General features: G+C 44.8%; 1 protein-coding gene across 48 annotated transcripts in view; it reads right to left on the minus strand.

The window, feature by feature from the left end:
* The window catches only part of TBC1D31 (TBC1 domain family member 31), a 72842-nt gene extending 64295 nt beyond the window's left edge, over positions 1-8547 (minus strand). For 23 of the 48 annotated variants that reach the window (XR_014843400.1, XR_014843396.1, XR_014843402.1 and 20 more), the window contains exons 1-2: positions 8336-8547; positions 2661-2807 (exon numbers count right to left, since the gene is read on the minus strand). Coding sequence is in view for 18 of the 48 variants with exons in the window: in XM_021088960.2 (XP_020944619.1) it covers positions 2661-2807; positions 8336-8412 (224 nt within the window). In the remaining 30 variants the exon portion in view is untranslated. Of the gene's footprint in view, positions 1-2660; positions 3811-6710 lie in introns of all 48 variants that reach the window. The other 25 variants (XM_085021761.1, XM_013996507.3, XM_085021758.1 and 22 more) reach the window with 5 other exon arrangements.
* Positions 8548-26365: the final 17818 nt, after the last annotated feature.

Consider the following 26365-nt stretch of genomic DNA (forward strand, 5'->3'; position numbering starts at 1 on the left):
AGCAGGAAGCTAGGCAGTCAGAGTCTGAACACAAGGAGTCAAGGAAATTGGCGAAGGTTTGGAATACTCAGAGAAGAACCGGAAAAGTAAGTAACAAAGCACTAGCCTCGCTGATGCTGAAGGTCCTGCTCTGTAACGCAGCCAGTCAACAACTGATTATTTTCGTTTAGCAGTGGGAGCAAAGAAGAGATAGGTGTATTGATTTAAGATTGAGAATTGGTTGGGTAGGTTAGGCAAGAGTAAAGGTTGGGAGAATTATGGCATTATTATTATAATTTTTTTTTTTTTTGGTGAAGAGTAGAAACAATGCTTAACAGAGTTCTACCTAGTAAATCACAGATAAGTAAATCAAATATGACCTCTTCTTTCCCTAAACTATTTGAGAATAAGTTACTGAGATTTTTACGTTTCCTACAAAAAAGGAAATTCTCCTATATAATCACAAGGCAACACACATTTATATATTCCTACCAACTGATCCTCAGACCCCAGTTTTGCCCATGGTCCCAATAGTGTCCTCTGCAGCAAAGGATCAGTCCCGATCCGAGCCTTGACTTGTCCTGTGTCTAGCCTCCCTCCATCCTCAACAGCTCTTCAGTTGTTCTACAACTTTCATGACCTTAACCCTTGTGAAGATCACAGGCCAGTCTTGCTATATGATGCCCTTAATTTAGCCTTGTCTGCTGATTCTACTAACTACACTCAGGTCACACGTCTTGGGCAGGAGTATCACAGAAGCGACGCTGTGTCTTATCACTGCGCCCTATCAGGTGGCAGGCAAACTTTGATTTGTCCCATTACTGACTAATTTTAATCATTTGATAAGGTGGTGTTTGCCAGGCTTCTTCACTATAAAATTCCTCTTTTTCCCTTTTTAATAAGTGTTTTGTGGGGAGGTACTTTGCAACTACGTGAATACCCATTTTCATTACACTGTATGTTGATCACAGCATACGAACTCACAGGCTTCTATTGTATTCAGTGGGTTATATAGGGCACATCTCTATCACTAACTCTGAACCTCTAAATTGTCCCCCGTCTGTCCAGAGAGCTCCTTCAAGCTGACCTTTACGTCCTTTGACACATCATCCCCATCGTTATTTCAACAAGTCCTCCTTTCTGCCTACAAAGTGTTCCAGGTGCATCTTCAACTTTTCCAGCCTCCATCCTGAAACCTGGCTCTTTCTGCAAGGATCTCGGATTCTTTTTAGCAGAGAGGGATATTTGGAAAAGAACTGGGCACTGGGTATATTCATTGCTATTGAGTATTATTGCTCCCAGGTCCTCTGAGTGGACAAAGCTTCATTCACTCTCTCACACACACACCTCCACTTAGTTCTATGTTTGCATATGTTCAAGACCATTTCACACAGCTATACCCAATGCCCATCCAGTTCCACAGGGTTCAGTATAGTTTTCTTCCTTTCCAGATTTTTTTTTTTTTTTTTTTTTTTTTTTTTGCCTTTTTGTCTTTTTGTTGTTGTTGCTATTTCTTGGGCCGCTCCCGCGGCATATGGAGGTTCCCAGGCTAGGGGTCGAATCGGAGCTGTAGCCACCGGCCTACGCCAGAGCCACAGCAACGCAGGATCCGAGCCGCGTCTGCAACCTACACCACAGCTCACGGCAACGCCGGATCGTTAACCCACTGAGCAAGGGCAGGGACCGAACCCGCAACCTCATGGTTCCTAGTCGGATTCGTTAACCACTGCGCCACGACGGGAACTCCCCTTTCCAGATTTTTAACTCCTCTTTCCAATAGTTAGGAACGTGGCCCCCATTATTTTCCATATATTTACTTATTTGACCCAAACCAGCTGTTTTTCCCTTGACTGCACCATCCCCATGCAGGTACTTCCTGACTCAATGGCTGGGACCACAGTTTTCCTTCCTACCCATTCCCACCGCCCAGAGCCTACTTTAATCAATCCCACCTAACTGGTTTTGTAGCGCATTGTTCAGCAAAGGAAGCAAAGAGGAGGAAGACTGAGGATCAGTGCTATAAAACTCCCAGACCTAGTAAACGCTGCCAACAGTGCACAAAGGAAACTGTGCTCTTTCTAAACAAGGACCAGACATCAACGGCAAAGTCAGCAACAATGAATTTTCAAGTGTAAGAAAAAACAAGCTACTAGAGATGATGTTAAAACCAGAACTTTGGAGTTCCCATCGTGGCTCAGTGGTTAACGAATCCGACTAGGAACCATGAGGTTGTGGGTTTGATCCCTGCCCTTGCTCAGTGGGTTGACGATCTGGCGTTGCCGTGAGCTGTGGTGTAGGCTGCAGATGCGGCTCGGATCCCGAGTTGCTGTGGCTGTGGCATAGGCCCGTGGCTACAGCTCCGATTTGACCCCTAGCCTGGAAACCTCCATGTGCCGCAGGAGCGGCCAAAGAAATAGCAAAAAGACAAAAAAAAAAAAAAAAAAAAAAAAAAAGACAGAACTTTAATTCTCTTTAAAATAAAAAAAACAAAAATCCAACCATATTAACTTTCTATTCTTTCCCCCACTTTCCTCCATCAATTCCATTATAAGATAGAATTTTACAAAGTGCTTGAAATATAGTTAAAAACTTAATAAATCTTTCTGAATGAATAATTAACAGCAGGTATTAAAAGAGTCAGGGAATTAATCACTTGGTAAATCTCAGAAGTATCTGCTCACCTGTTTCCATGCAAGTCAAAAACATAAATATTTCCTTGATGGTCCCCAGCAAGTAAACAATCACCTGAGCTGTCAAAAGCCACATTCAGAAATCGCAAAACTTTGGGAAGGTAATCAGAAGTGTTGTGAATGATGTTCACTATAATTCTGTCAAAACAAAACCAAAACCAAAAACCATTAAAGTCTATGATAAGCATTGCTTGCTATTATGAAAACTATGGCTTTTCTAATACACCTCACAAATTTCCAAGGTTTTTGCCTACATATTCTTCCCTCCCCTTCTGCTGCTCCTCCTCTTCTCCTAGAAGCAAACCTACAATGATTTTTTTTGAAAGCAGTCCAGGAAGTTATTATCAATTAGCTACCATTCACTTATTCATCAAACACCTGGAAACCCATTACATGTCAGACAATGAACAAGTCAAGAGCTAAGAGTAAGTTGACAGACAGGCACCCTGACCTCACGAAGCTTTCAGTAGTTGAAAGACAGGTGCTCTGACCTCATGAAACTTTCAGTAAAGACAGACACTAAAAAAATAGACAACAGATGAATGGATTAAGAAAATGCGGTACATATACACAATGGAATACGTCTCAGCCATAAAAAAAAGAGGGAAATAATGCCATTTGCAGCAACATGGATGCAACTAGAAATCTTCATACTAAGTGAAGTCAGAAAGAGACGAATACCCTATGATATCACTTATATGTGGAATTTAAAAGATGGCACAAATGAACCAATCTACAAAAAAAGAGAGACTCACAGACCTAGAGAAGAGATTGTGGTTGGCAAGGGAAAAGAGAGGGGGGAGTGGGCTGGACTAGGAGTTTGGGGTTAGTAGATGCAAACTATTACATTTAGAATGGATAAGCAATGAGGTCCCACTCCTACAGCACAGGGAGCTATACCCAATCTCTTGGATAGAACATGATGGAAGAAAACATGAGAAAAAGAACGTGTGTGTGTGTGTATATATATATGTATCTGTCTGACTGGGTCATCTTGCTGTACAGCAGAAATTGGCACAACACTGTAAATCAACTATACTTGAGTTAAAAATGTTTTAAAAATTAGGAGTTCTTGTTGTGACTCAGTGGTTAACGAACCTGACTAGTACCCATGAGGATGTGGGTTTGATCCCTGGCTTCACTCAGTGGGTTAAGGATCTGGTATTGCTATGGTGTAGACTGGCGGCTGCAGCTACAATTTGACCCCTAGCCTGGGAACTTTCGCATGCCTCGTGTTCAGACGTAAAAAGACAAAAATATATACGTGTGTGTGTGTATAAACACCAGAATAATCCTACCCTTTCCTGCAACAATTTTTTTTTCTTTGGTCTTTTTGCCATTTCTTGGGCCGCTCCTGCGGCATATAGAAGTTCCCAGGCTAGGGGAGTTCCCGTCGTGGCGCAGTGGTTAACGAATCCGACTAGGAACCATGAGGTTGCGGGTTCGGTCCCTGGCCTTGCTCAGTGGGTTAACGATCCGGCGTTGCCGTGAGCTGTGGTGTAGGTTGCAGACGCGGCTCGGATCCCGCGTTGCTGTGGCTCTGGCGTAGGCTGGTGGCTACAGCTCCGATTTGACCCCTAGCCTGGGAACCTCCATATGCCGCGGGAGCGGCCCAAGAAATAGCAACAACAACAACAAAAGACAAAAAAAAAAAAGAAGTTCCCAGGCTAGGGGTCCATTTAGAGCTGCAGCAACACAGGATCCGAGCCTCGTCTGCAATCTATACCACAGCTCATGGAAAGCCGGATCATTAACCCACTGAGCAAGGCCAGGGATCGAACCCGCAACCTCATGGTTCCTAGTCGGATTCGTTAACCACTGCGCCACGACAGGAACTCCCCTGCAACAAATTTTCAAGTAATGACATTTTTTATCTTAACTGATTTCTTATGAATTTAAACTTTAATTTTAAAACCACATCGCCTCATTATCACTTCATTTTAAAAATACCAAATTGATTTAAGTATATCAAACATTTTCTTCCGTTTGTCTAAATCTAAGGCTTTTCAGACTCATTGGGTGAAACAGCAAAATTATTTTTATCTAGCCTCTGACAAAGATTCTTGGCTTGACCAAACTAGTCAGGCTCCCAAGGCTTCTGCTAGGCCCATCTGCGCACTTCCTTGTAAAATCTTATTTTAGCAAGAAAGCTGGTCAGTCAGTTTAATCGGAAGCTCCTAAGCTCCGTATCCTCATCCTAGACATCTGATCAGGTTTCTCATCCCCGCCACCTTATCTTTCAAGCCAGGTCTGATCACCTCGGCCTGTCTTCATGAGAAGTCTGCGAGGGAGCTCCCCTTGTGGCCCAATGGTAACAAACCCAACTAGCATCCCTGAGGACTCAGGTTCGGTCCCTGGCCTCAATCAGTAGGTTAAGAATCTGGCGAGGCTGTGGCGTCGGCATCTCCAATTCAAAGCCTAGCCTGGGAACTTCCATTTGCTGTAGGTGTGGCCCTAAAAAGCCAAAAACAAACAAGGAAAAGAATCCTGTGAGGTACATTTAGCCAGAACTCCCGCATCTCAGGTGTCTTCTCTTAGTAATTTCCCATCTACTGATCCCCATCCTGCTTGTTGGCCTTAACTTCCCACTTGCTCAGGCCGTATTCAGAATTGAGCCCAGTTTTAGAGTAGGCTCTCTTTTCCTCTGTTGCAATAGTCCTGAGTACAGTCTGTTTTTACCACTTTAACTACTGTCAAACTCTGGTTTTTCTCTGACATCCCTGAAGGGGAGAGGGATGAATAAATGTACTGAAGTGACAGGTATTAACATCAACATGTTCCCTGGCAATTAAACTCAAACCAAGCAAACAACTGTTTCCTCCAGTCTTTCTTCTGTAACATTTAACTATGTGTATTACATGCTCACTGTTCCAAATATGGAAAACACGGAAAAACGCTAACAAATAAATCAATTGTATTATAGCCCTACCATCTTGGTATAATCACCACAGCAACATTCTGTCTTTCTGATCTTTCATAGAAATCACACGTATTATTTATTTTTAGAACTGTCTGTCAATGCTCAGTTCGCCTGAGAGAGTCCCTCAGTCCCGAAATACTGTAAAAACATCAGATACTCACTGAACACCAAGAGGCATGAAACACTAATTCCCTAAGACAATTAGGTATGATTATCTTCACTTAGAGCCTGAGAGATTAACTTGCTCAAGGTCAGAGAGCTAGTTAATGGACATTTACTTCAACTCCAGTCAATGCTCTCTGCTTTCTCAACATAATAGGATTTTTTTTGGTTTTTTTTTGGGGGGGCGGCACCTGCAGCAAATGAAGTTCCTCGGCTAGGGATCAAATCCGAGCTGCAGCTATGGCAAAGCGAGGTGCTTAATCCATTATGCAGGGCTAGGAATCAAACCTGAGCCTCAGCAGCCACCCCAGCTGCTGCAGAGCCAGAGCCGGATCCTTAACCACCTCTGCCACAGCAGGAATCCCTCTACACCATAATGATGGGTTTTAATGAGCAAAAAGAAAGCTATGTGTTTGTTTTTGTCTTTTGAGGGCCAAACCTGCAGCATGTGGAGGTTCCCAGGCTAGGGGTTGAATCAGAGCTGTAGCTGCCAGCCTACATCACAGCCAAAGAAATGCAGGATCCGAGCCCTGTCTGCAACCTACACCACAGCTCATGGCAACACTGGATCCTTAACCCACTGAACGAGGCCAGGGATCGAACCCGTGTCTTCATGGATGCTAGTCAGTTTCGTTAAACAGAACCATGACAGGAACTCCAAGAAAGCTATGTTTTAGTAAAAGAAATAAAAACATTTGCACACAAACTCATTCTTTTTATGTTTCGAACCTTGCACCTGTATCTAGATTTTACAGCAAGAAAGAATTATTGTAGGTTGGCATAACTTTTATAACACTTAGAGAACATCACAAGTAGGGGTGGCATTTACATAAACTCCAAATTTGGAAATGAAAATCTCTACTGAAAAATTCCTATTCTAGGAGTTCTGGTTGTGGCTCAGCGGGGTTAAGAACCTGGGTTAGCGTCCATGAGGATTCAGGTTCAATCCCTGGCCTCACTCAGTGGGTTAAGGATGTGGCATTGTCTCAAGCTGCAGTGTAAAACTGCAGCTGCACCTCGGATCCAGCGTTGCTGTGGGTGTAGGCTACAGCTTCAGCTCTGATTGGACCCCTAGCCTAGGAACTTCCATATGGCGCAGGTGTGGCTATAAAAAAGAAAAAAAAAAAAGGAAAAAGAAAAATCCCTATTCTAGATAAAATGTTTATTCAGCACAGTGGAGGTGATGCGTCAGCAGCGTTGTTAGGGGACTGCTAGCAACCAGGAACCAAACAAGCCGACAGTACAACATGTAGCACAGTGCTTTGGGCATGGGTAGTTGGCACTCAAAAGTCTACTCATTGGTTGAGAAGCAACCAAAGGATCAACAGAATAATTACTAGAACAAGAAATACACAGAAACATAAACTCAAGTGATGCAGCGAGGGCCATGAAATCCTAAGGAATTCGAAGCGAGAAGGTTAGTCTCCGTGAAACAACTGGAACCAAGATGGTACCACTTTGGGACAAAGCCTGCCTTCAAGTCACACAGGAGCCTCAAACAGGACAGAATGAAGCGCTGGGGAGGAAGGGGTGAATACGCAGAGCACAGACAATTTTTAGGACAATGTAAATACTTTGTATGAGATCATAAAGGTGGATAATGTCATTATATGTCTGTCCGGATCTACAGAATGTAGAATACCTAGAGGGAATCCTAATGTGAAATGTGAACTCTGGGTGATAAAGATGGGTCAGTGTAGGCTCATTAATCGCAACAACTGCAGGTCTGGTGGGGGATATCCATAATGGGGAGGCTAGGCAGGTGTGGGGGCAAGGGGGTACATGGGAAATCTCCATACCTTCCTCTCAATTTTTCTGTGAACCTAAAACTATCCTAAAGAAATAAAGTCTATTAAAAAAATAAAATGGAACAGCAGCAGTGCTAGTCTTACTTGAAGGTCGCCCTACGTTGTAAATACAACTGCTCCCCCTTCCCGCCACCATCACCACCACACACGTTAATACGTAAACTCCAAGAGAACCAGCAGTTTTTTGCTCTCCAGCTGTCCCCCAGCACTTAGCTCGGCACACAGTGGGTCCTCATCAAGCCGTCGATGAATGAATGCTCGCCTGAATACAGACCATGATTCGAGGATGGATAGACGGCATTTGGAAGGGGGAGAAGTGCACTCGTCTCCTCCTCTCCCCGCATCCGTTCCTCCTGAGTTCTTTCCCAGCTGGAATACTTAACAAATATTTACTGAGTATCTACTGCGTGCCAGGAATACCACAGGGATACTGTGATAATTAAGGCAGGCAGTCCTGGCACGCATCAGAAGCACAAATTCCCTGACATAAATCAGGACCTATTACTCCACGCGGATCCCAAACAGACCCCCGCCCCTAGGACTGGGAAGGAGGTCTTTAAGGACCAAGTGGTCGGAGCAAACCAAGACTAAGGCTACCTGCATTCCCCGGGGATTCCGCGCAGGATCAGAGCCAGAACCCGAATTTCCACCTAGCCCTACGCACCCCGTCCGGAGACCCTTCCCACTAGCCCCTCAAACGCCTCTCCAAAGCCGTGGACTCGCCCGTCGCCGGCCTCCATCCCCATCCATAGCGCGCCTCCTGCCGCGGCCTTTACCCGTCCCGTGTGGCCGGGGATGGCTTCCGGTGCCATATTTTGCCGCTCTCCTTGTTGCCCAGGTCTGTGCTCTGCATGTCGCAGCCCACGCGCTGCTGCAGCCGGCCTGGCGAACAACGGTTCCGGCGCTTTCCCGGCAGGCCCTACGCTCCGGCCCGGGAAACTTGAGCGCCGGCGGCTACCGCCCCGGTCCGCCGCGGACCGTACCAACTACGGGCAGGACGCCGTCTTTCCATTTACAACTAATCGGGAGGCGGCTTCCTCCCAAACTCCGCCCAGGCGACCCTTCCCGCGCTAGACCATGGGATCGGCCAACGACCAACTCTCTCTTAGATTCCGCCCCCTTTCGCGGTCCAAAGCCTTCTGGGAATCGTAGTTTTCTGCAGGTGCAAGGCGAGAGCGAGGAACTGGCTAGGGAATTCTGTTCTCTGGGGGCCTCGCAGGGTTTTAGGCTCCCAAAGGAGGCGATAAAGTGATTTTCCCCAGTGGTCTCTGATTGCGTTTCACATTGTGTTTAGGGATTAAGGGATTGTACAGAAAACTAATAGAAGCCAGGATCCAAATGCATTTAGAATTGAAGGGTTTCTTTTAGAGAACACTTGGGTTCGAAAAGAACCTTTGTGGAGCCCACCCTTGGTCTTTTCACCATTGCTGTGAATGTTGTTTCAATTCCATAGTCTAACAAGAGATTCTTGTATTATGGCGTCCAATACCCCAGTTATACACCAGTAAAGCGATGTCTTCAACAACTTGCATTGACGCCAGAGAAATTCTTTTTTTAAAAAAATTCACTTAGAACTTTAACAGTGCTTACTAGGTATCAAACACACTTCTAAGTTCCTTAGAATTTTAATTCATTTAATCCTCAAAGCAAACCTACAACTCTAGTAGCATTACCATCGCCATTTTTACTGCTCTATGAGGTAATGTATTGGCTTCCTGACAAACTTGGTGCATAAGACGACAGAAATTTATTCATTTGCAGTTCTGGAGCTCAGAGTCTGAATCAAGGTGTTGGTTGGCCACGCCCTCCAGAGGCTCTGGTGAAGTATCTTTGCCTCCATTTTCACATCACTTTCTTTCCTTTAATCTCTATTTGAATCTCACTTTGTTTTTGCTTGTTTGTTTATTTTTGTCTTTTTGGGGCCGCACTCTTGGCATATGGAAGTTCCCAGGCTAGGGATTGAATTGGAGCTGTAGCCAATGGCCTACACCACAGCCACAGCAACTTGGGATCTGAGCCACTACTGCGACCTACACCACCAATCATGGCAGCGCTAGATCCTTAACCTACTAAGAGAGGCCAAGGATCGAACCCACATCCTCATGGATACTAGTCAGGTTCATTAACTGCTGAGCCACAACGGGAACGCCTCACTGCTTTTCTAAGAACACCTGTCACTGCAGGGTAAAAGTGAGATTTTAAATGCATATATAATGCTTTTTTAAAATATTGGAGTTCCCGTCGTGGCTCAGTGATTAACGAATCCGACTAGGAACGATGAGGTTTTGGGTTCGATCCCTGGCCTTGCTCAGTGGGTTAAGGATCCAGCGTTGCCGTGAGCTGTGGTGTAGGTTGCAGACACAGCTTGGATCCCACATTGCTGTGGCTCTGGCATAGGCTAGCAGCTACAGCTCCGATTCGACCCCTAGCCTGGGAGCTTCCATATGCCGGGAGCGGCCCTTCTTGGCAAAGATAAATAAATAAAATAAAAATAGTAAAAATATATAATATCTGAAACAGATATAAATAGATAAAAGTAATATATTTTCATTGAAGAATACTTAAGAAATAAAAAAAAATATTTTGAAAGTAAAACACAATCTTACCAGCCAGGAAAAAAAAAAGAAAGAGCACCTGTCATTGGATTTTGGCCCCACCTGGAAAATCTAGGCTAACTCCTCATTTAAAGATCTCTAGGAGTTCCCGCCGTGGCGCAGTGGTTAACGAATCCGACTAGGAACCATGAGGTTGCAGGTTCAATCCCTGGCCTTGCTCAGTGGGTTTAGGACCCAGTGTTGCCATGAGCTGTGGTGTAGGTTGCAGACGCGGCTCGGATCCCGCGTTGCTGTGGCTCTGGCGTAGGCCGGTGGCTACAGCTCCAATTCGACCCCTAGCCTGGGAACCTCCATATGCCGAGGGAAGCGGCCCTAGAAAAGGCACAAAAAAAAAAAAAAAAAAAATCCGTAAATTAGTTACACCTGTAAAGATCCTTGTTCCAAATAAGGTAGCAGTCACAGGTTCTGGAGATTAGGTTGTGGACATATATTTTGGGGGCCCACCATTCAATCCACTGCAGGTAGGCACTCCTGTTCTCCTCATTTTGCAGATAAGGAAACTGAATTCGTAGAGGAGCCAGGATTAAATATTTAATCTTTTCATTCCTGGTGCCGTGGAAACTGCTAAAACCGTGGCAATGGAAGGAGACAAACTGCACTCGGAGATATGGAAAAGCAAGGTTTATTCAGCACCGGTGCAGGCTCAGATGAGTCACCTCCAGGGTCTGGGCACCAGGTCTTTATTCTCAGCAACTTCTATACATTACAAGGTCTTGATTTTCTCATGTAAGCATCCCGGGCCCCACCCCACCCCCTTCCCCAAGCAGTGTTCCTCCCTAAGAAACAGAGCAAGCAAGGTTACAGAAGCAGAACTGATAAGCAATACTGGGTACATGATTAGCAGGGCTGCTGGCTTGGACATAGGGCACACAGTTGCTACATTATTATAAGAAGGGTGGTATGAGGCAAGCATAGCTGGAAAGGCTTGCAGCTGCCTTTTTAGCCAAGGGAGGGGGTTGTTCTTTAGTTAAAACTCTCATTTCACTGGTTCCTTTTTTTTTTTAACAACAGAAAAATGACTTTTTACAAAATTACCTGGCCAAAATATTTTAAAAGCTACAATTCTACCTGAAAGACAAAACTCTCACAAAAAATTTAGCAATGGAGATTTTTAAACTTTCATCAAGGGGTGACCCAGAGAGACCAGACAACTCTTGGTAACCCATTGCAGAGGAGATGACTGCATTCCTTATTTTTATTTATTGGATTTGAGAGGGTGTTAAACTATGTACATGAATGTTTGAATTATTGTTCAGAAAACTTAGGGTGTCGAGCTTATGAGCACCTAACACGAAACACAGTATATTTCCCACGTTTGGTTCCACGCTGGTAACTATACAATGTTTTTATCAACAGCAGAGACAAATCTGCTGAATGATTTCCTTAACTACTCTAGTTTAACCTGCCAGGCTTTTAGGGCGTTCCCATTGTGCCTCGGTGGGTTGAGAACCTGACTAGTATCCACGAGGATGTGGGTTCGATCCTTGGCCTCACTGAGTGGGTTAAGGACCTGGTGTTGCCCCAAGTTGCAGTGTAGGGCACAGATGAGCCTTGGATCTGGTGTTGCTGTGGCTGTGGCATAGACTGGCAGCTGCAGCTCTGATTTCACCTCTAGCCAGGGAACTACCATATGCTCCAGGTGCAGCCTTAAAAAAAAAAAAGTATAAAAATGTTTTTTTGTTAAAGTATATTTGATTTACAAAGTTGTGCCAATTTCTGCTGTACATCAAGTGACCCTGTCATACATATATATACATTCCCTTTCTTGTGTTATCTTCCATCATAATCTGTCCCAAGAAATTGGATAGAGTTCCCTGTGCAATGCAATAGAAACACACTGCTTCTCCATTCTAAATGTAGCCGTTCACATCTAGGGCTGTTTGTTTTCTTACTATTGACTTTTGACTGTTCTTGACCTGTTCTGAATATCATATTTATGTTGTGCAAATCTGTTTTTATCATATTTATGTTGTGCAAATATGTTTTTCCCAGTTTGCGTCTTGTTTTTTCATTCTCTTAACAATGTCTTTGAATGAGTAGAAACTATTAATATGGATGAAGCGTTGACCAATTCAGTCGCTGTGGAAGGAATCCAAACAGGCAAGAGGTAGATGACAAGGACATGGTGACATATCGTGTAGGAAAGCTGACACTGCCTAGGAAAGAGTTCTGTTTCATCAGTTAAACAGCATTGTGTGTCATGCTGTGAACTGACACAAACCCAGGCCATGTGTTTCCACTTCCTAGACCACTTTTTGGCCTTGTAAGGAAAGGGGTTAGGAGGCCCAAAGCCATTACAGGTGGACTCTGACATAGGGTGCCTCCGCTCGCCCTTTAATCATGAGTCACAACAGAAAAGAAAAATCAAAGGGAGGTGCTCCAAGTCGCTTCGATAAATATTCATGCCTAGAGGTTCTCATAAAACATACATGAAAGCCACCAAGCATAGTATTTGATTTGGAATCACAAGGGTTTGGCACCTACAGCTGAAAAGGAACAGTATCAAAACAGAGGGGAAATGGGATGTTGATCTTGACAGGCAGCAAGATCATTCCCAGGGACAGTGAGAAACTGTTCACATGACTAGAGTCTCTACAAGGCCTCCTCTGGATGAAGGGAAGGAGGAGACCAGAGGGAAGCTGCCTATTCCATGGCAGAATGGGCCGTGGCTGCAGGTTTCCCATCCTTACGGCCCTTCCACGTGGCCAGGAGAGGAAGAGGGTGTGAAATCTTGGCCTCTGTCCTGTCCAAAGCTGTCCTAAAAAGCAAGGACAGCCTAGAGCCACCTCTGCCTGAATTGCAACAGCATAATGTCCCATCATTTTATAATTCCCCCGCCCCTCCCCCCCCCCTTTTTTTTTTTTGCTTTTTAGGGCTGCACTTGTGGCATATGAAAGGTCCAGGCTAGGGGTCGAATCTGAGCTGCAGCTGCCAGCCTACACCACAGCCACAGCAACACCAGATCCAAGCTGCCTCTTTGACCTATGCTTAACCCACTGAGTGAGGCCAGGGATGAATCGGACCTGTGTCCTTGTGGGTGCTAGTCAGGTTCATGACTGCTGAGGCATGATGGGAACTCCTGTAATTCCCCATTTGGGGCAGGTGGGTTTTAAAAAATTATATGCAAAAGTTATGCCAGAGAAATTAATATCTAAGTGTGTTATTGTAGGCACTGATATAAGCCAGCTTGGGACGCTTCGACTGGGAAACTTAAACCTTCCAAATTATGCTCTTGCAGGAAGGGGCCTAAGGCCTCCCTGGGCAGAGGGCTGTGGAGTCAGAGGATGATGGGAATATCTCCCAAAGCAAAGAAGAACTCGTCTTGATTCACAGATTCCTAATAACATTTGTGGCCTCAGAGGACAGATTATCAATCTTGGATGACAGGATGCCCATAAACCATGAGTAAAATGCCCCTAATTGCTGTAAGGGAGGAAGGCAAACTCATTGAGCTAAGCGTTTTCTGTCCACTGACATGTTTTAGGGCAGCGTGGCATCCTTCCTCCAGCGCCTGCCCTGGGCAGTGCATGGAGAGGGGACACTTGGCCGAGTGATTTCAGCAAGAAATCAGCACCCAGCAGACCTGACCCATTCAGCACATCTCAACAGACTCATCAGTCTCTGCTGATTTGATTTCTACAGGGCCTCAGTCAGCAGTAAAACCCATCTTTTCCAGCTAGTTTTTTAAAGACTCTTTTTTTTTTTAGGGCGGCACCTGCAGCCTATGGAGGCTCCCAGGCTGGAGTCGAATCAGAGCTGCACCTACCGGCCTACACCACAGCCACAGCAACATGGGATCCAAGCCTCACCTGTGACCTACACCACAGCTCATGGCAACACCAGATCCTTAACCCACTAAGTGGGGCCAGAGATTGAACCCACATTCTCATGGATACTAGTCGGGTTTGTTTCTGCTGAGCCACAACAGGAACTCCTAAAAGACTTAATTTTTAAAAACTTTTATGGCCACAACTATGGCATGTGGAAATTCTCAGGCCAGGGATTGAATCAGAGACACAGCTGTGATCCATGCCTTGGCTGTGACAACGCCAGAAACTTTAACCCACTGCACATGGCTGGGGATCAAACCTGCTCCTCCGTAATTGACCCAAGTCACTGCCGTGGGATCCTTAACCCACTGAGCCACAGTGGGATCTCAGAAACATGGAGAGCAGACTTGTGGTTGCCAAGGGAGAGGAGGAAGAAATGGGATGGACTTGGAGTTTGGGGTTAGTAGATGCAATCTATTGCATTCAGAGCGGATAAGCAATGAGGTTCTACTGTATAGCACATAGGGAACTATGTCCGGTTACTTGTGATAGAACATGATAGAAGATAATATGAGAAAAAGAATGTGTGTGTGTGTGTGTGTATATATATATACGTATATAATTGGGTTGCTTTGCTATATTGCAGAAATTGAGAGAACATTGTAAATCAACTATAATTTAAAAAAACTAACCTAAATATCCATAGACAGATAAATGGATAAAGAAGATGTGGTACATACACACAATGGAATATTATTCAGTCATAAAAAGGAATGAAATAAAGCAATTTGCAGCAACATGGATGAACCTAGAGATTATCATACTAAGAGAAGTCAGAAAGACAAAAATCATATGATACCACTTAAATGTAGAAGCCAAAATTAGACACAAATGAACATATCTACCTAGTAGAAACAGAGTCACAGATATAGAGAACAGACTTGTGGTTGCCAAGGGGCAGGGGAAGTGGGTGAGGGATGGATTTGGAGTTTGGAATTAGCAGATGCAAACTATTATGTATTGGATGGATAAACAACAAAATCCTATTGTACAGCACAGGGAGATGTAGTCAATATCCTGTGATAAACCATAATGGAAAAGATTCTGAAAAAGAATATAGGTATGTATGACTGAGTCACTTTGCTGTGCAGCAAAAATCAACACAACATTGCGAATCAACTATACTGCAATAAAATTTAAAAAAAGTATTGGCTTAAAACAAAACTGCTTTCCTGTTTTTCACCGTCCTGTGAGTTGACTGGGCTCAGCTGACCAGTTCTTCTGCTTCATGTGATGTAGTCGGCATCACTCGTGATTGCATTCAGCTGAAATTCACCTAGTCCTGGAACATCCAAGGGAGCTTTTCATCTACCCATGCTGGTCTTCATGTGGCCTCCGGTCCTTCAGCCGTCTAGCCTGAACTTCTTTATGTGGTGTTGGCTCCTAAGAAAGGAGTGTTCCAATGGGCAAGCCCAAATGTGTCAACGTGTAACAAGTCTCTGTTGGTATCACCAATACAAATTTGCCTGTGGATGTCTCATTGGCTAAAGGAGGTCACATGGTCAAGTCCAGACTCTGTAGATGGAAACTACACACATGCATGAATTCTGAGAGATGTCTTCTGTTAGAGGCTACTAATGCAATGGTTGTCCAGAGATGACATCAGAAAATCCCAGGGTACATTTGGAGGGAGTACACATGGGAATAAATCTTCCTTTGAGGGGTTGAGATGATTGTCTTATGTGTGTGTGCACGACTGTGTGTGTATGTCTTGGGGATGCATGGGGAGTTGCAAATGGAGGAGGTGGAGTGGACAAGCCCCACATATAACTTAGGGGTTCTCAACCAGGGGGTGAGTTTGCCCCAGAACCCCAGAGGACATTTGGCTGTATCTGCAGCCTATTTTGGTTGTCATAACTGGCGAGGTTATCATTTGCTGTTAATCATCCTTTGCACAAGGACGCCCCTCACCAACAAATCACTGTCAAACCTCAAATGTCAACAGTGCTGAGGCTGAGAAACCCTGCCTGTAAGCTCACAGCACGAATTTCTCTGTGCCGTATGTGTTCTCTTCCCAACACATTTTCCCCTATCGCCTCTGACAGCACAAACAAGATAGAAAATTCTCTCAGAGCTCTCTGAATGTGTGTTTAGCCTACTTGGATGGGCTTCAAACAAATGTGACAGATGTAGCTTTTCTGGCTCCAGTGCCTTGCCAGGCAAGCATCTGCCTGTTTGCACATCACATCTGCAGCACTGGCAATAACATTCCGTGGCTAAAAGAGGTCACACATCCAACTTCCAGTAAAATGCCTCAAATGACTTTTCCTCCAGGTCTTCCGGCTCTCCGAAGCTCTAGATACCTGTCTTTGGGAGTTCCCATTGTGGTTCAGCAGGTTACGAACCTAACTAGTATCCATGAGGATGTGGGCTCGATTCCTGGCCTTGCTCAGTGGGTTAAGGATCTGGTGTTGCCGTGAGCTGTGGGGTAGGTTGGCAGCTGCAGTTTGGATTCCGAGTTTCTGTGGCTATGGCATAGGCCAGCAGCTACAGCTCTGACAGAAGGGAAAAAGAAAAAAAAAAAAGACACCTCTCTTTGCTTTCTTCTTCAGGTAAGCTGTTCTCTCTTATTCCTCATGATGCTAGGATCACATTTGCCCTCTCTTTGCAAAGGGATCTTCACACATTAGTTCAGTAAATGCCAATGGAATTCCTGGGGTGCAGCGGGGTGCAGCAGGGAAAAGAGAAAAGTTGCCTTTGTATGGAGCTTGCATTCTAGTTCAGGAGACAGACCACAACTAAGGAAATGATATCATGTTAGGCCATGAAAAGTGAAGAAAATTTGAAGCAAAATAAAGGGACGAGAGCTGTGGCATGGGGTGACACCTTGATTAAGCGTTTCACTGAAGGCCCTGCTGAGGGTTGCTCAGCAGAGAACTGGGGACTGGGCAGGAGGGAGACACAAAGATAGGTTTCCCACGTGTACCCATCACACTGAGTCAGAGCTTTGTATTTGGTTCCCAGGGCTGCTGTCACCAGGTATCACAAACGGTGGCTGGAAACAACCCAAATGTATTCTTTCACATTTCTGGAGGCCAGAGGTCTGAAATCAAGGTTGGTTCCTTTTGGAGGCTCTAAGGAGTTCCCTGCGGGTCTCCTCTCTCCTGGTAGTGGTGGGCGATCCTTGGCATCCTTGCCTTGTAGGTGCCTCGCTCCAGCCTCTGCCCTTGTATTCCCATGGTCTTCTCCCCCATGTGTATATGTGTCTGAGTCTCTTTTCTCTTTTTATAAGGACACCAAGTCATTGCTAATCTACTGGATTAGCTCACCCAAATCCAGTCTAACCTCATTTTAACTTGGTTACATCTGCAACGACTCTACTTTCAAATAAGGTCACAGTCACAAGCACTGGGGGTTAGGGCATTCCTCTATCTTTTGGGGGAATATAATTCAACCCATGCCATGATTGTTTTGGGTTATCACCGTGATGAGGGGCACAGCTGGCACTTAGGACAGGGGCAGGGACAGGCTAGGCAGACATCCTGCAATGTATAAAAAGCCTCCATACCCTTTGCAATGTTACCAAGACATTCCTGGAAATGAAAATACTGTTTGTAGTAGCCAAATTCTGTTTTATATATACATATAAAGGATATTTACAGGAATTTAGCATACATCAAATCTTCCTGGAACACAACTACTGTATTCATTGAGGCAAGATTGTTCCTGTTTTCATTTTTTAAAGTTGAAGTATGTGAGTTCCCATCATGGCTCAGCAGTAATGAACCTGATTAGTATCCATGAGGACATGAGTTTGATCCCTGGCTTCGCTTAGTGGGTTAAGGATCTGGTGTTGCTGAGCTGTGGTATAGGTTGCAAACACAGCTTGGATTCCATGTTGCTGTGGTACAGATCGGCAGCTGTGGCTCCAATTCTACCCCTAGCCTGGGAACTTCCATTTGTTGTGGGTGAGGCCCTAAAAAGACCAAAAAAAAAAAAAAAAGTTGAAATATATTTGACACATAACATTGTCTAAATTTAAGGTTATGTACTTGTTCTTTTTAATGTACATGTGGGTTATTCTTATTTCTTCTTCTTTCTTCCAAGAAAAAATATATATATCTACACTATTTTGCACTTTCTTTTTTTCACTTACCAAGGTATAGGTACCTTAGATGTCACTCCTTATGCATTCATGAAGATCTTCCTTATTTTTTGTTTAGAGCTGCATATTATTCTGTGTGAAGGTACTAAAATTTATGCAGGAGTTCCCATCGTGGCTCAGTGGTTAACGAATCCGACTAGGAAACATGAGATTGCGGGTTCGGTCCCTGGTCTTGCTCAGTGGGTTAACGATCCGGCGTTGCCTTGAGCTGTGGTGTAGGTTGCAGACGTGGCTCAGATCCCGAGTTGCTGTGGCTCTGGCGTAGGCCGGCAGCTCTGGCGTAGGCCGGCAGCTCTGATTTGACCCCTAGCCTGGGAACCTCCATATGCCATGGACATGGCCCTACAAAAAGCAAAAAGACAAAAAAAAAAAAGGCAAAAAAATTATTAAAACAATAAATTTGGAGTTCCCGTCGTGGCGCAGTGGTTAACGAATCCGACTAGGAACCATGAGGTTGCGGGTTCGGTCCCTGCCCTTGCTCAGTGGGTTAATGATCCGGCGTTGCCGTGAGCTGTGGTGTAGGTTGCAGACCCAGCTCGGATCCCGCGTTGCTGTGGCTCTGGCGTAGGCTGGTGGCTACAGCTCCGATTCGACCCCTAGCCTGGGAACCTCCATATGCCGCGGGAGCAGCCCAAGAAATAGCAACAATAACAACAACAAAAAAAAGACAAAAGACCAAAAAAAAAAAAAAAAAAAAAAAAAAAAGAAAGAAGTGTTAAAACAATAAATTTTAAAAAATGTATGCAATCTGTCTCCTATGTCTGGGCACTTAAGTCTTTTCATTATGCTGCAGTTATAAACAACACAATAAATAACCTTGCATCTAAATTTTTGTATAATACATTTTTTTGTACTGTTACAGGTTTATCTTCAGGTTAAATGACTAAAATTGACACTGTCAGATTAAAGAATAAATGGATATGTTGTTTCTATTATAATAAATTCCCCTCCTACTTGGGAGGGGGGTCATTTAAGAATTTGGGATTAACAGATGCACACAGCTATATTAAAATAAACAAGGATGCGCTGCATAGCATGGGGACCTATATTCAATATCTTGTAATAGGGAGTTCCCTTTGTGGTTCAGTGGTTAACGTAACCGACTAAGATTCAGGAGGATGCAGGTTCGACTCCTGGCCTCACTCAGTGGGTTAAGGATCCGGTGTTGCTGTGAGGTGTGGTATAGATCAAAGACGCAGCTCAGATCCTACGTTGCTGTAGCTGTGGTGTAGGCCAGCAGCTGTGGCTCTGATTTGATCCCTAGCCTGGGAACTAATATATGCCACAGGTGTGGCCCTAAAAAAAAAATCTTGTAATAACCTATAATGGGGATAAATTTGAAAAAGAATAGATATATTTATAGGTGTATAACTGAACCATTTTGCTGTACATCTGAAACATTGTAAATCAACTATACTTCAATAAAAAATATGTATATGTTAAAAAAAAATTCCCTCCCTAGGCTAATTTTTGCCAATCTAACAGGAGAGAATTAGTTTGCATTTCTCTTATAATGAGAAAAGTTGACTATTTTTTAATATGTTTAGGGTAATTTAACATATTTTTGGTAATTAGCTGTACATTTTGTCCATTTTTCTATTGGGTTTGGGGTCTTTTTTCCTCATTTTTTGGTAAGTTCTCTACTCATTTGGGACTATTAGTCTCTTGTTTTTAGTTTTTGTTTGTTATTTTAGCCGTGCCCACAGCCTGCAGAAGTTTCCAGGCCAGGGATCAGACCCACACCATAGCAGCAACCCAAGCCACAGCAGTGACAACGTCAGATCCTTAACCACTAAGTCACCAGGGAACTCCTATTTGGGGATATTAGACTTTTAAATGTGATATCTCTTGAGGGTATTTTCTCCCATTTTGTCATTTATCTTTTGACTTAGTGATTTTTTTTTTGTCATGCAAACATTTTTTACCCAGTTCAATTTATCTTTTTATTACCTATGAATTTTGATGTCCTTTTTGTATCTTCAGAACTGTCCCCAGAGTTGTCCACCATCTTGGATAATCCTGGAACCAATCCCAGGCTATGTGGTTGGTGGTGTTTGAGTCACAGATACAACAGTTGGGCATCTGTCTGCATTTGTAGCTCTTCACTCATCATGACTCTACATGTAACCGCAAGCACCAGGCCATTTCATTCCATTTGCTTATGTAGTTGTGCCTGAGCATTTATAGGTTAAAACACATATTATAGTAAAAATTAATTTTCTTTTATTTCTCATTTATATGACAATTAGCCATTATATTGATTTTATTGGAACTGTAATCCATAATATAGGATTTTCATTTGGAATATCAGATATTTGTTTTAAAGAGAGGGTGTTTGGTCTCACTGGGCTAAGTACTGCTCCTCTGGGAAAAGCATCTTCCAGGCTAAGGGTCCAGCAAACACTTGTGTTGCCTTGGCCTGTCCAGGGCAGGGAAGTCAGTGGGGCCGGACATGTGACAAGGGAAAAAGTGGGAGGAGTGAGTCAAGGAAGCAGCCAGGGTTCAGATCATCTAGAGTCTTGAAGGTCATGGTAAAGATTCTCCATCGTACTTAGAGTAAAATTCAGTGGAGCTTTGAGCAAAGGAGGGACGGGATCTGATTTAGGCTTCTGTGTGAGAACAGACTGCAGAAGGATACAGTGGAAGCAGGGAGACCAATGAGAAGTCTACTGCTGAAGTTCAGCCACCAGGAGTTCCTGTTGTGGCTCAATGGGTTAAGAACCCAACTAGTATCCTTGAGGATGCAGGTTTGATCCCTGGCCTCGCTCAGTGGGTTAAGGATCTGGCACTGACGTAAGTTGCGGCATAGGTGGCAGATACGGCTTGGATCCTGCATTGCTGTGGCTGTGGTATAGGCTGGCAGCTGCAGCTCCAATCCGACCCCTAGCCTGGGAACTTCCATAGGCTGCAGGTGCTGCCCTAAAAGAAAAAAAAAAAAAAAAAATAGAAGTTCAGCCTCTAAGTGCTGGGACTGGAGTGGGGTGGGGTAGCACAGTGGAGATGTTTCCGAGTGGTTGGACTGGGGATACATTTTCAAGCTGGAGAGGCCAGGATCTGCATACGAAATTTCTTTTGTCTTGTAGGAGGAGTTATACAACCCAGTCTCCACATGAAGAAGTTTATGCTCTAGAGGAGACAGCTAGATATACACATGCAAATAACTATAAGACAATACACTAAGTGCAATGAGGGGGGTTTTGTAAGATATCCTAGTTTAGAGGAAGGGGGAGGGCCATTAACTTAGCTGGGGTAGGGGATGGGTTTCTGATGGGGAGTAGGGGAGGGAGTCAGGGAAAATTTCTAGGATGAATCATTGTTTATTCAACAAGTATTTCTTGAGCACCTACTATGCAACCAGGTGATCACAGGGGATACAGAAGCAAATGGACCAAAATCCCTGACCCTATGGAGCTCACCTGCTAGAGGTCACAGTCTGAATCCCTCTTTTTTTTTTTTTTTTTTTTGTCTTTTTGCCATTTCTTGGGCCACTCCCGCGGCATATGGAGGTTCCCAGGCTAGGGGTCGAATCGGAGCTGTAGCCACCGGCCTACGCCAGAGCCACGGCAACGCGGGATCCGAGCCGCGTCTGCAACCCACACCACAGCTCACAGCAACGCCGGATCGTTAACCCACTGAGCAAGGGCAGGGATCGAACCCGCAACCTCATGGTTCCTAGTCAGATTTGTTAACCACTGCGCCACGATGGGAACTCCCCCCCTCTTCTTTTTTGATGGAAGTGATCAATGCTTGTCAGTGCATGTGTAGCATAACTTATTCATGTTAATCAACTCCAGTCATAGGATTCTGGAAGCCATTCCCTCGAGGCACCTGCACGTTTTCAGAGGGAAAGAAAAGGGAGAGGAGGGGAGGGCTTTGGCTGGTGTGGGAGGGAAGGAAGGTAAGGCTGGGTTGTGAGCTTTAGAGGCAGAGCCTAAATCCAAAGAGACGAAAAGTACCTCCTCCCATTGGTAATTCAGAATTGGGAACAAAAGATTATCTGATTGGGAAATTCTAGTTAAGTTCACCAAGGTCCGTGTTGCTGGTGTCCTAGATCCGCTCATCATTCGCCAGTGGATGGTGAAGAGGATTGGCCATCTGGGCTGTGGATGGGCCCAGAGCCAGAGTCTGCCCCTGGATGAAAAGAGGAAGTTGACCAGGAGCTTAGCTGGAGGTGCTGGGGATCTGCTCCTCCTTCAGTGCTATGCAGATTGCTCTGAACTTGAATTAGGGTCTTGAGCCTTCAACTGTGAGCTAAGGGCTCTCGGTGGGAGGGGTCTACATCAGGACGGGGGTGGTGGGGGGGAATCCCTGAGGACACCAGACCAGGCACATCTCATCAAGCCTTAACAATTCCTAATGCCTTTGTTTCAGTCCAATCTTAAGGGCTCAGGGGAAAATGACCTTGTGGGCAAAACAAGCTTTCCATGAGTAAAAAGCAGTAGGACAATATGAAGTAAGTGGGCGGACCCAGGTTTTATGGAGCTGGAGGGTTATACAATTTGGGTGTCCTCTTTAAGAAAAAGAATAGGAGTGCCTGTTGTGGCTCAGAGGGTTAAGAACCCAACAGAGTGTCAGGAGGATGTGGGTTCGATCCCTGGCCTTGCTCAGTGGGCTGTGGCATAGCTGTATGTGCAGTTGTAGCTCTGACTTGACCCCTGGCCTGGGAATGTCCATATGCTACTGCTGCGACTCTAAAAAGGGGAAAAAAAGGATATAAAATTACGAATTCCAAATTAGGCAAGGACCTCGGAAGAGCTGCCTACGTGCGGAGCGCTATGGCCTAAGCTTGATTAGTTTTACAACCAGGTGGTCTCGGGGACGAACAGTCACGACCATGTTCTTATCCTTCCAGCTCGGGATCCCACGCCTGGAAATCTGTTCCACAGAATGATGGCGAGCCATGGTACAGCGGGTAAGAGTTCCTTTCAATAATCCGCTAAGTCTTTTCTGATTCTGGTGACCCTCTCCTTCTCTTCTCTCCCTCTGAACATCTGCCCAAGGCTTCGCTCTCCTCCTATGTGGTACTGCCCTGTGCCAGGCACCATCCTCCCTGCAGGGCCTGTGCCCACCCCTCTTCCTGATAGCATTTCCCCCAGATATGCACCTTGCTTGTTCCTTCACCTCCTTAAGAAATTTTTTTGTTTGTTTCTAGGGTTACACCCATGGCATATGGAGGTTCCCAGGCTAGGGGTCTAATCGGAGCTATAGCAATGCGGGATCCAGAGCCACAGCAATGCGGGATCAAAGCTGCATTTGCGACCTACACCACAGCTCACAGCAACGCCAGATCCTTAACCCACTGAGCAAGGCCAGGGATCGAACCTGCAACCTCATGGCTCCTAGTCGGATTCATTAACCACTGAGCCACGATGGGAACCCTTTTTTTTTTTTTGTCCACCTCCTTAAGAACTTTGCTCAAGTATCCTGAGTAACAGGCCTTCCCTGACCAACCTGTCTTCTTTTTTCCAGCACTTGTCACCAGTTCTTCTACTACACAGCTTACTTTTGCTCTTTTCTTGCTTCCTTTCTCTCTTTCTTTGTCTCTTTCCCCCTCTCGCTCCCTCTTTCCCTCCCTCCCTCCCTTCCTTCCCTTCTTTTTCTTTTGAGTTTATTTCTACTTAGAGAATACTTAAGGAACTTTCAGAAGGTTAAAAGATCCCGGATATCTGGTTTTCATATATTATCATAGCCAGGTTCTGGCTGTTGCTGCCTCTGTTTCAAAATCCTCAGGATGACACTGGGCAGTTCGATGCCTCACTGGTTCTTCTGGTCCAAGAGGGATGTGTTCTGAGTTTTGGCATAATCCATTCAAGACCTTCCCTCCAGCAAGGAGGACGAAAACAGTGCCAGAAGCAATCATTGTCATGGAGAGGAAGAAAGGTAAATGATCAGACAAGAAGGCCACCACCGTAATTTCGAGGAGCAGAATTGTTAATCTGGCATAGAACAAACAGATTCGCTTGCAGAATCTGTGTGAACATCCTTCTAGCTTCTTCTTTCTTTTTAAAGTTTTACGGCTGAATTTGCAGCACATGGAAGTTCCCAGGCTAGGGACTAAATCCGAGCCACAGCTGTGAAATATACCACAGCTGTGGCAACGCTGGATCCTTTAACCCACTGCATGGGGCCAGGGATTGAACCCCCGCCTCCTCAGTGACCCAAGCCACTGCAGTTGGGTTCTTAACCCACTGTGCCACAGTGGGAACTCCTAGCTTTTTTCTTCAAAAGCCGGTTCCAGCTTGAGTAGGGATCATGATCAGCCTTATCTGATTAAATAAATCATCTAAACAACAAACAGCCAAACATCCTTCAAGATGAAACATCAAACGCAGCTACCTCACTGCGTTTCTTTGATAGGTGATAGGATCTTGATTGGATAATTGCAACTACTTGTACCCTGTTCAGTTTCTGCCTCCTGTAGGATGTAACCTCTAAGAGGGAAGTGGGATTTGTCAGTTTGGTTCACTGCTGCATCCTTAGTGCCTACAGGAGTACTCAGCACATAACAAGCTCCTATGGTCCGATTGTTGGTGTCTTCCCCAAATTCTCCCCCAAGTTTTGCAATCCTCAAACCCAATGTGATGGTATTAGGAGATGGGGCCTTTGGTAGGCTCCACCCACATGATGACGTTAACGCTCTTATGAAAGGGACTTGAGAGCTTCCCTTGCCCCTTCCACCAATACGAGGATGTGAAGAGGAGTCTGGAACGTGGAAGATGGCCTTTACCAGAACCTGGCCATGATGGCACCTTGATCTTGGACCCCCAGCCTCCAGAACTGTGAGAAATAAATTTCTGTTGCTTATAAGCCACCCAGTCTATGGTACTTTGTTATTGCAGCCAGATCAGAGTAAGACACAAGTATTTGACAAAAACACTGTTGAAGGGTCAAATTAAAGAGCATCCCCTTTGGATTTAGATAGACCTGAGTCTAAGCCTTACATATGCACCTGCTGGCCAATGGCAAGTTACTTCACTTTTCTGAGGCTGTTTCTTCCTTTATAAATGGAAATAAAAGTACTTCAAAGGTCTGATACATTCTTGCGAAGACTAGTGGAGAAAGTACCGATCAAATTAACACTTGGTAAATGTTAGTTGTTAGTTAAAAAAACAAGTTAGCTAATTTGTACAAAAACATATATGCATAAAGATGTCCAAGCTGTCCACAAAAAAAATTAATCAATGGTTGATCTAAGAAAGAAGTGAAAATTTTATTCCAGTCAACCTGAGGATTAAATCCCTGGAGACAGTCTTTCAGAAAGCTCTGAGGACTGCTCTGCCCGTGAGAGGCTGAAGCTCAGTTACATAAGTTTTTGAGACAGGGATCTATATCAAATAATGCTATTGGAAGCTTGCACCATCCAGATCTACACATACAAAGTGAGTAGAGTGGGTCATGGGTCATCACGGCCCATACACGATTAAGAAGGAATGTTCCAGTTTCCATTGTGGCTTAGCGGGTTAATCTGACATAGTGTCCATGAGGATATGGGTTTGATCCCTGGCCTTGCCTAATGGGTTAAAGATCCAGCGTGGCCACGAGCTGTGGTGTAGGTCAAAGATGTGGCTTGTATCTGGCATTGCTGTGGCTGTGGCGTAGGCCGGCAGCTGCAGCTCTGATTCAACTCCTAGGCGTGAACTTTCATATGCCGCAGGTGTGGCTCTAAAAAAATAAAATAAAGATAAAAAAATAAAAAGAGGCATTATTATCTCCTAAGGAGGTCTGGTTAATGCAAATGCACAATACACACTAAAGGGAAGGGAGGAGGCCCAAATGGGCAGGGAGCAATTTTATATTTAAATGTTCTGGTCATGGGAGTTCCCATCGTGGAGCAGCGGAAATGAATCTGACTAGGAACCATGAGGTTGCGGGTTCGATCCCTGGCCTCGCTCAGTGGGCTAAGGAACCCGCGTTGCTGTGAGCCGTGGTGTAGGTCAGATCTGGCATTGCTATGGCTCTGGTGTAGGCTGGCAGCTCCAATTGGACCCCTAGCCTGGGAACCTCCATATACCATGAGTGCGGCCCTAAAAAAGGACAAAAAGACAAAAAAAAAAATGTACTGGTCATAAAATGTGAATTTCTTTCTTTTTTTTTCTTTTGTCTTCTTAGGGCTGCACCTGTGGCATATGAAGTTCCCAGGCTAGGGGTCAAATTAGAGCCGAAGCTGCCAGCCTACGCCACAGCAAAAGCAATGTGAGATCTGAGCCACCTCTGTGACCTGTGCAGCAGCCTGTGGCAATGCCGGATCTTTAACCC

The sequence above is a fragment of the Sus scrofa genome, chromosome 4 (genome assembly GCF_054392235.1).
Source record: "Sus scrofa isolate SSC_HxYL_T2T_F1_AM1 chromosome 4, Sscrofa_HxYL_maternal_Yorkshire_Landrace_v2.0, whole genome shotgun sequence".
Classification (NCBI taxonomy): domain Eukaryota; kingdom Metazoa; phylum Chordata; class Mammalia; order Artiodactyla; family Suidae; genus Sus; species Sus scrofa.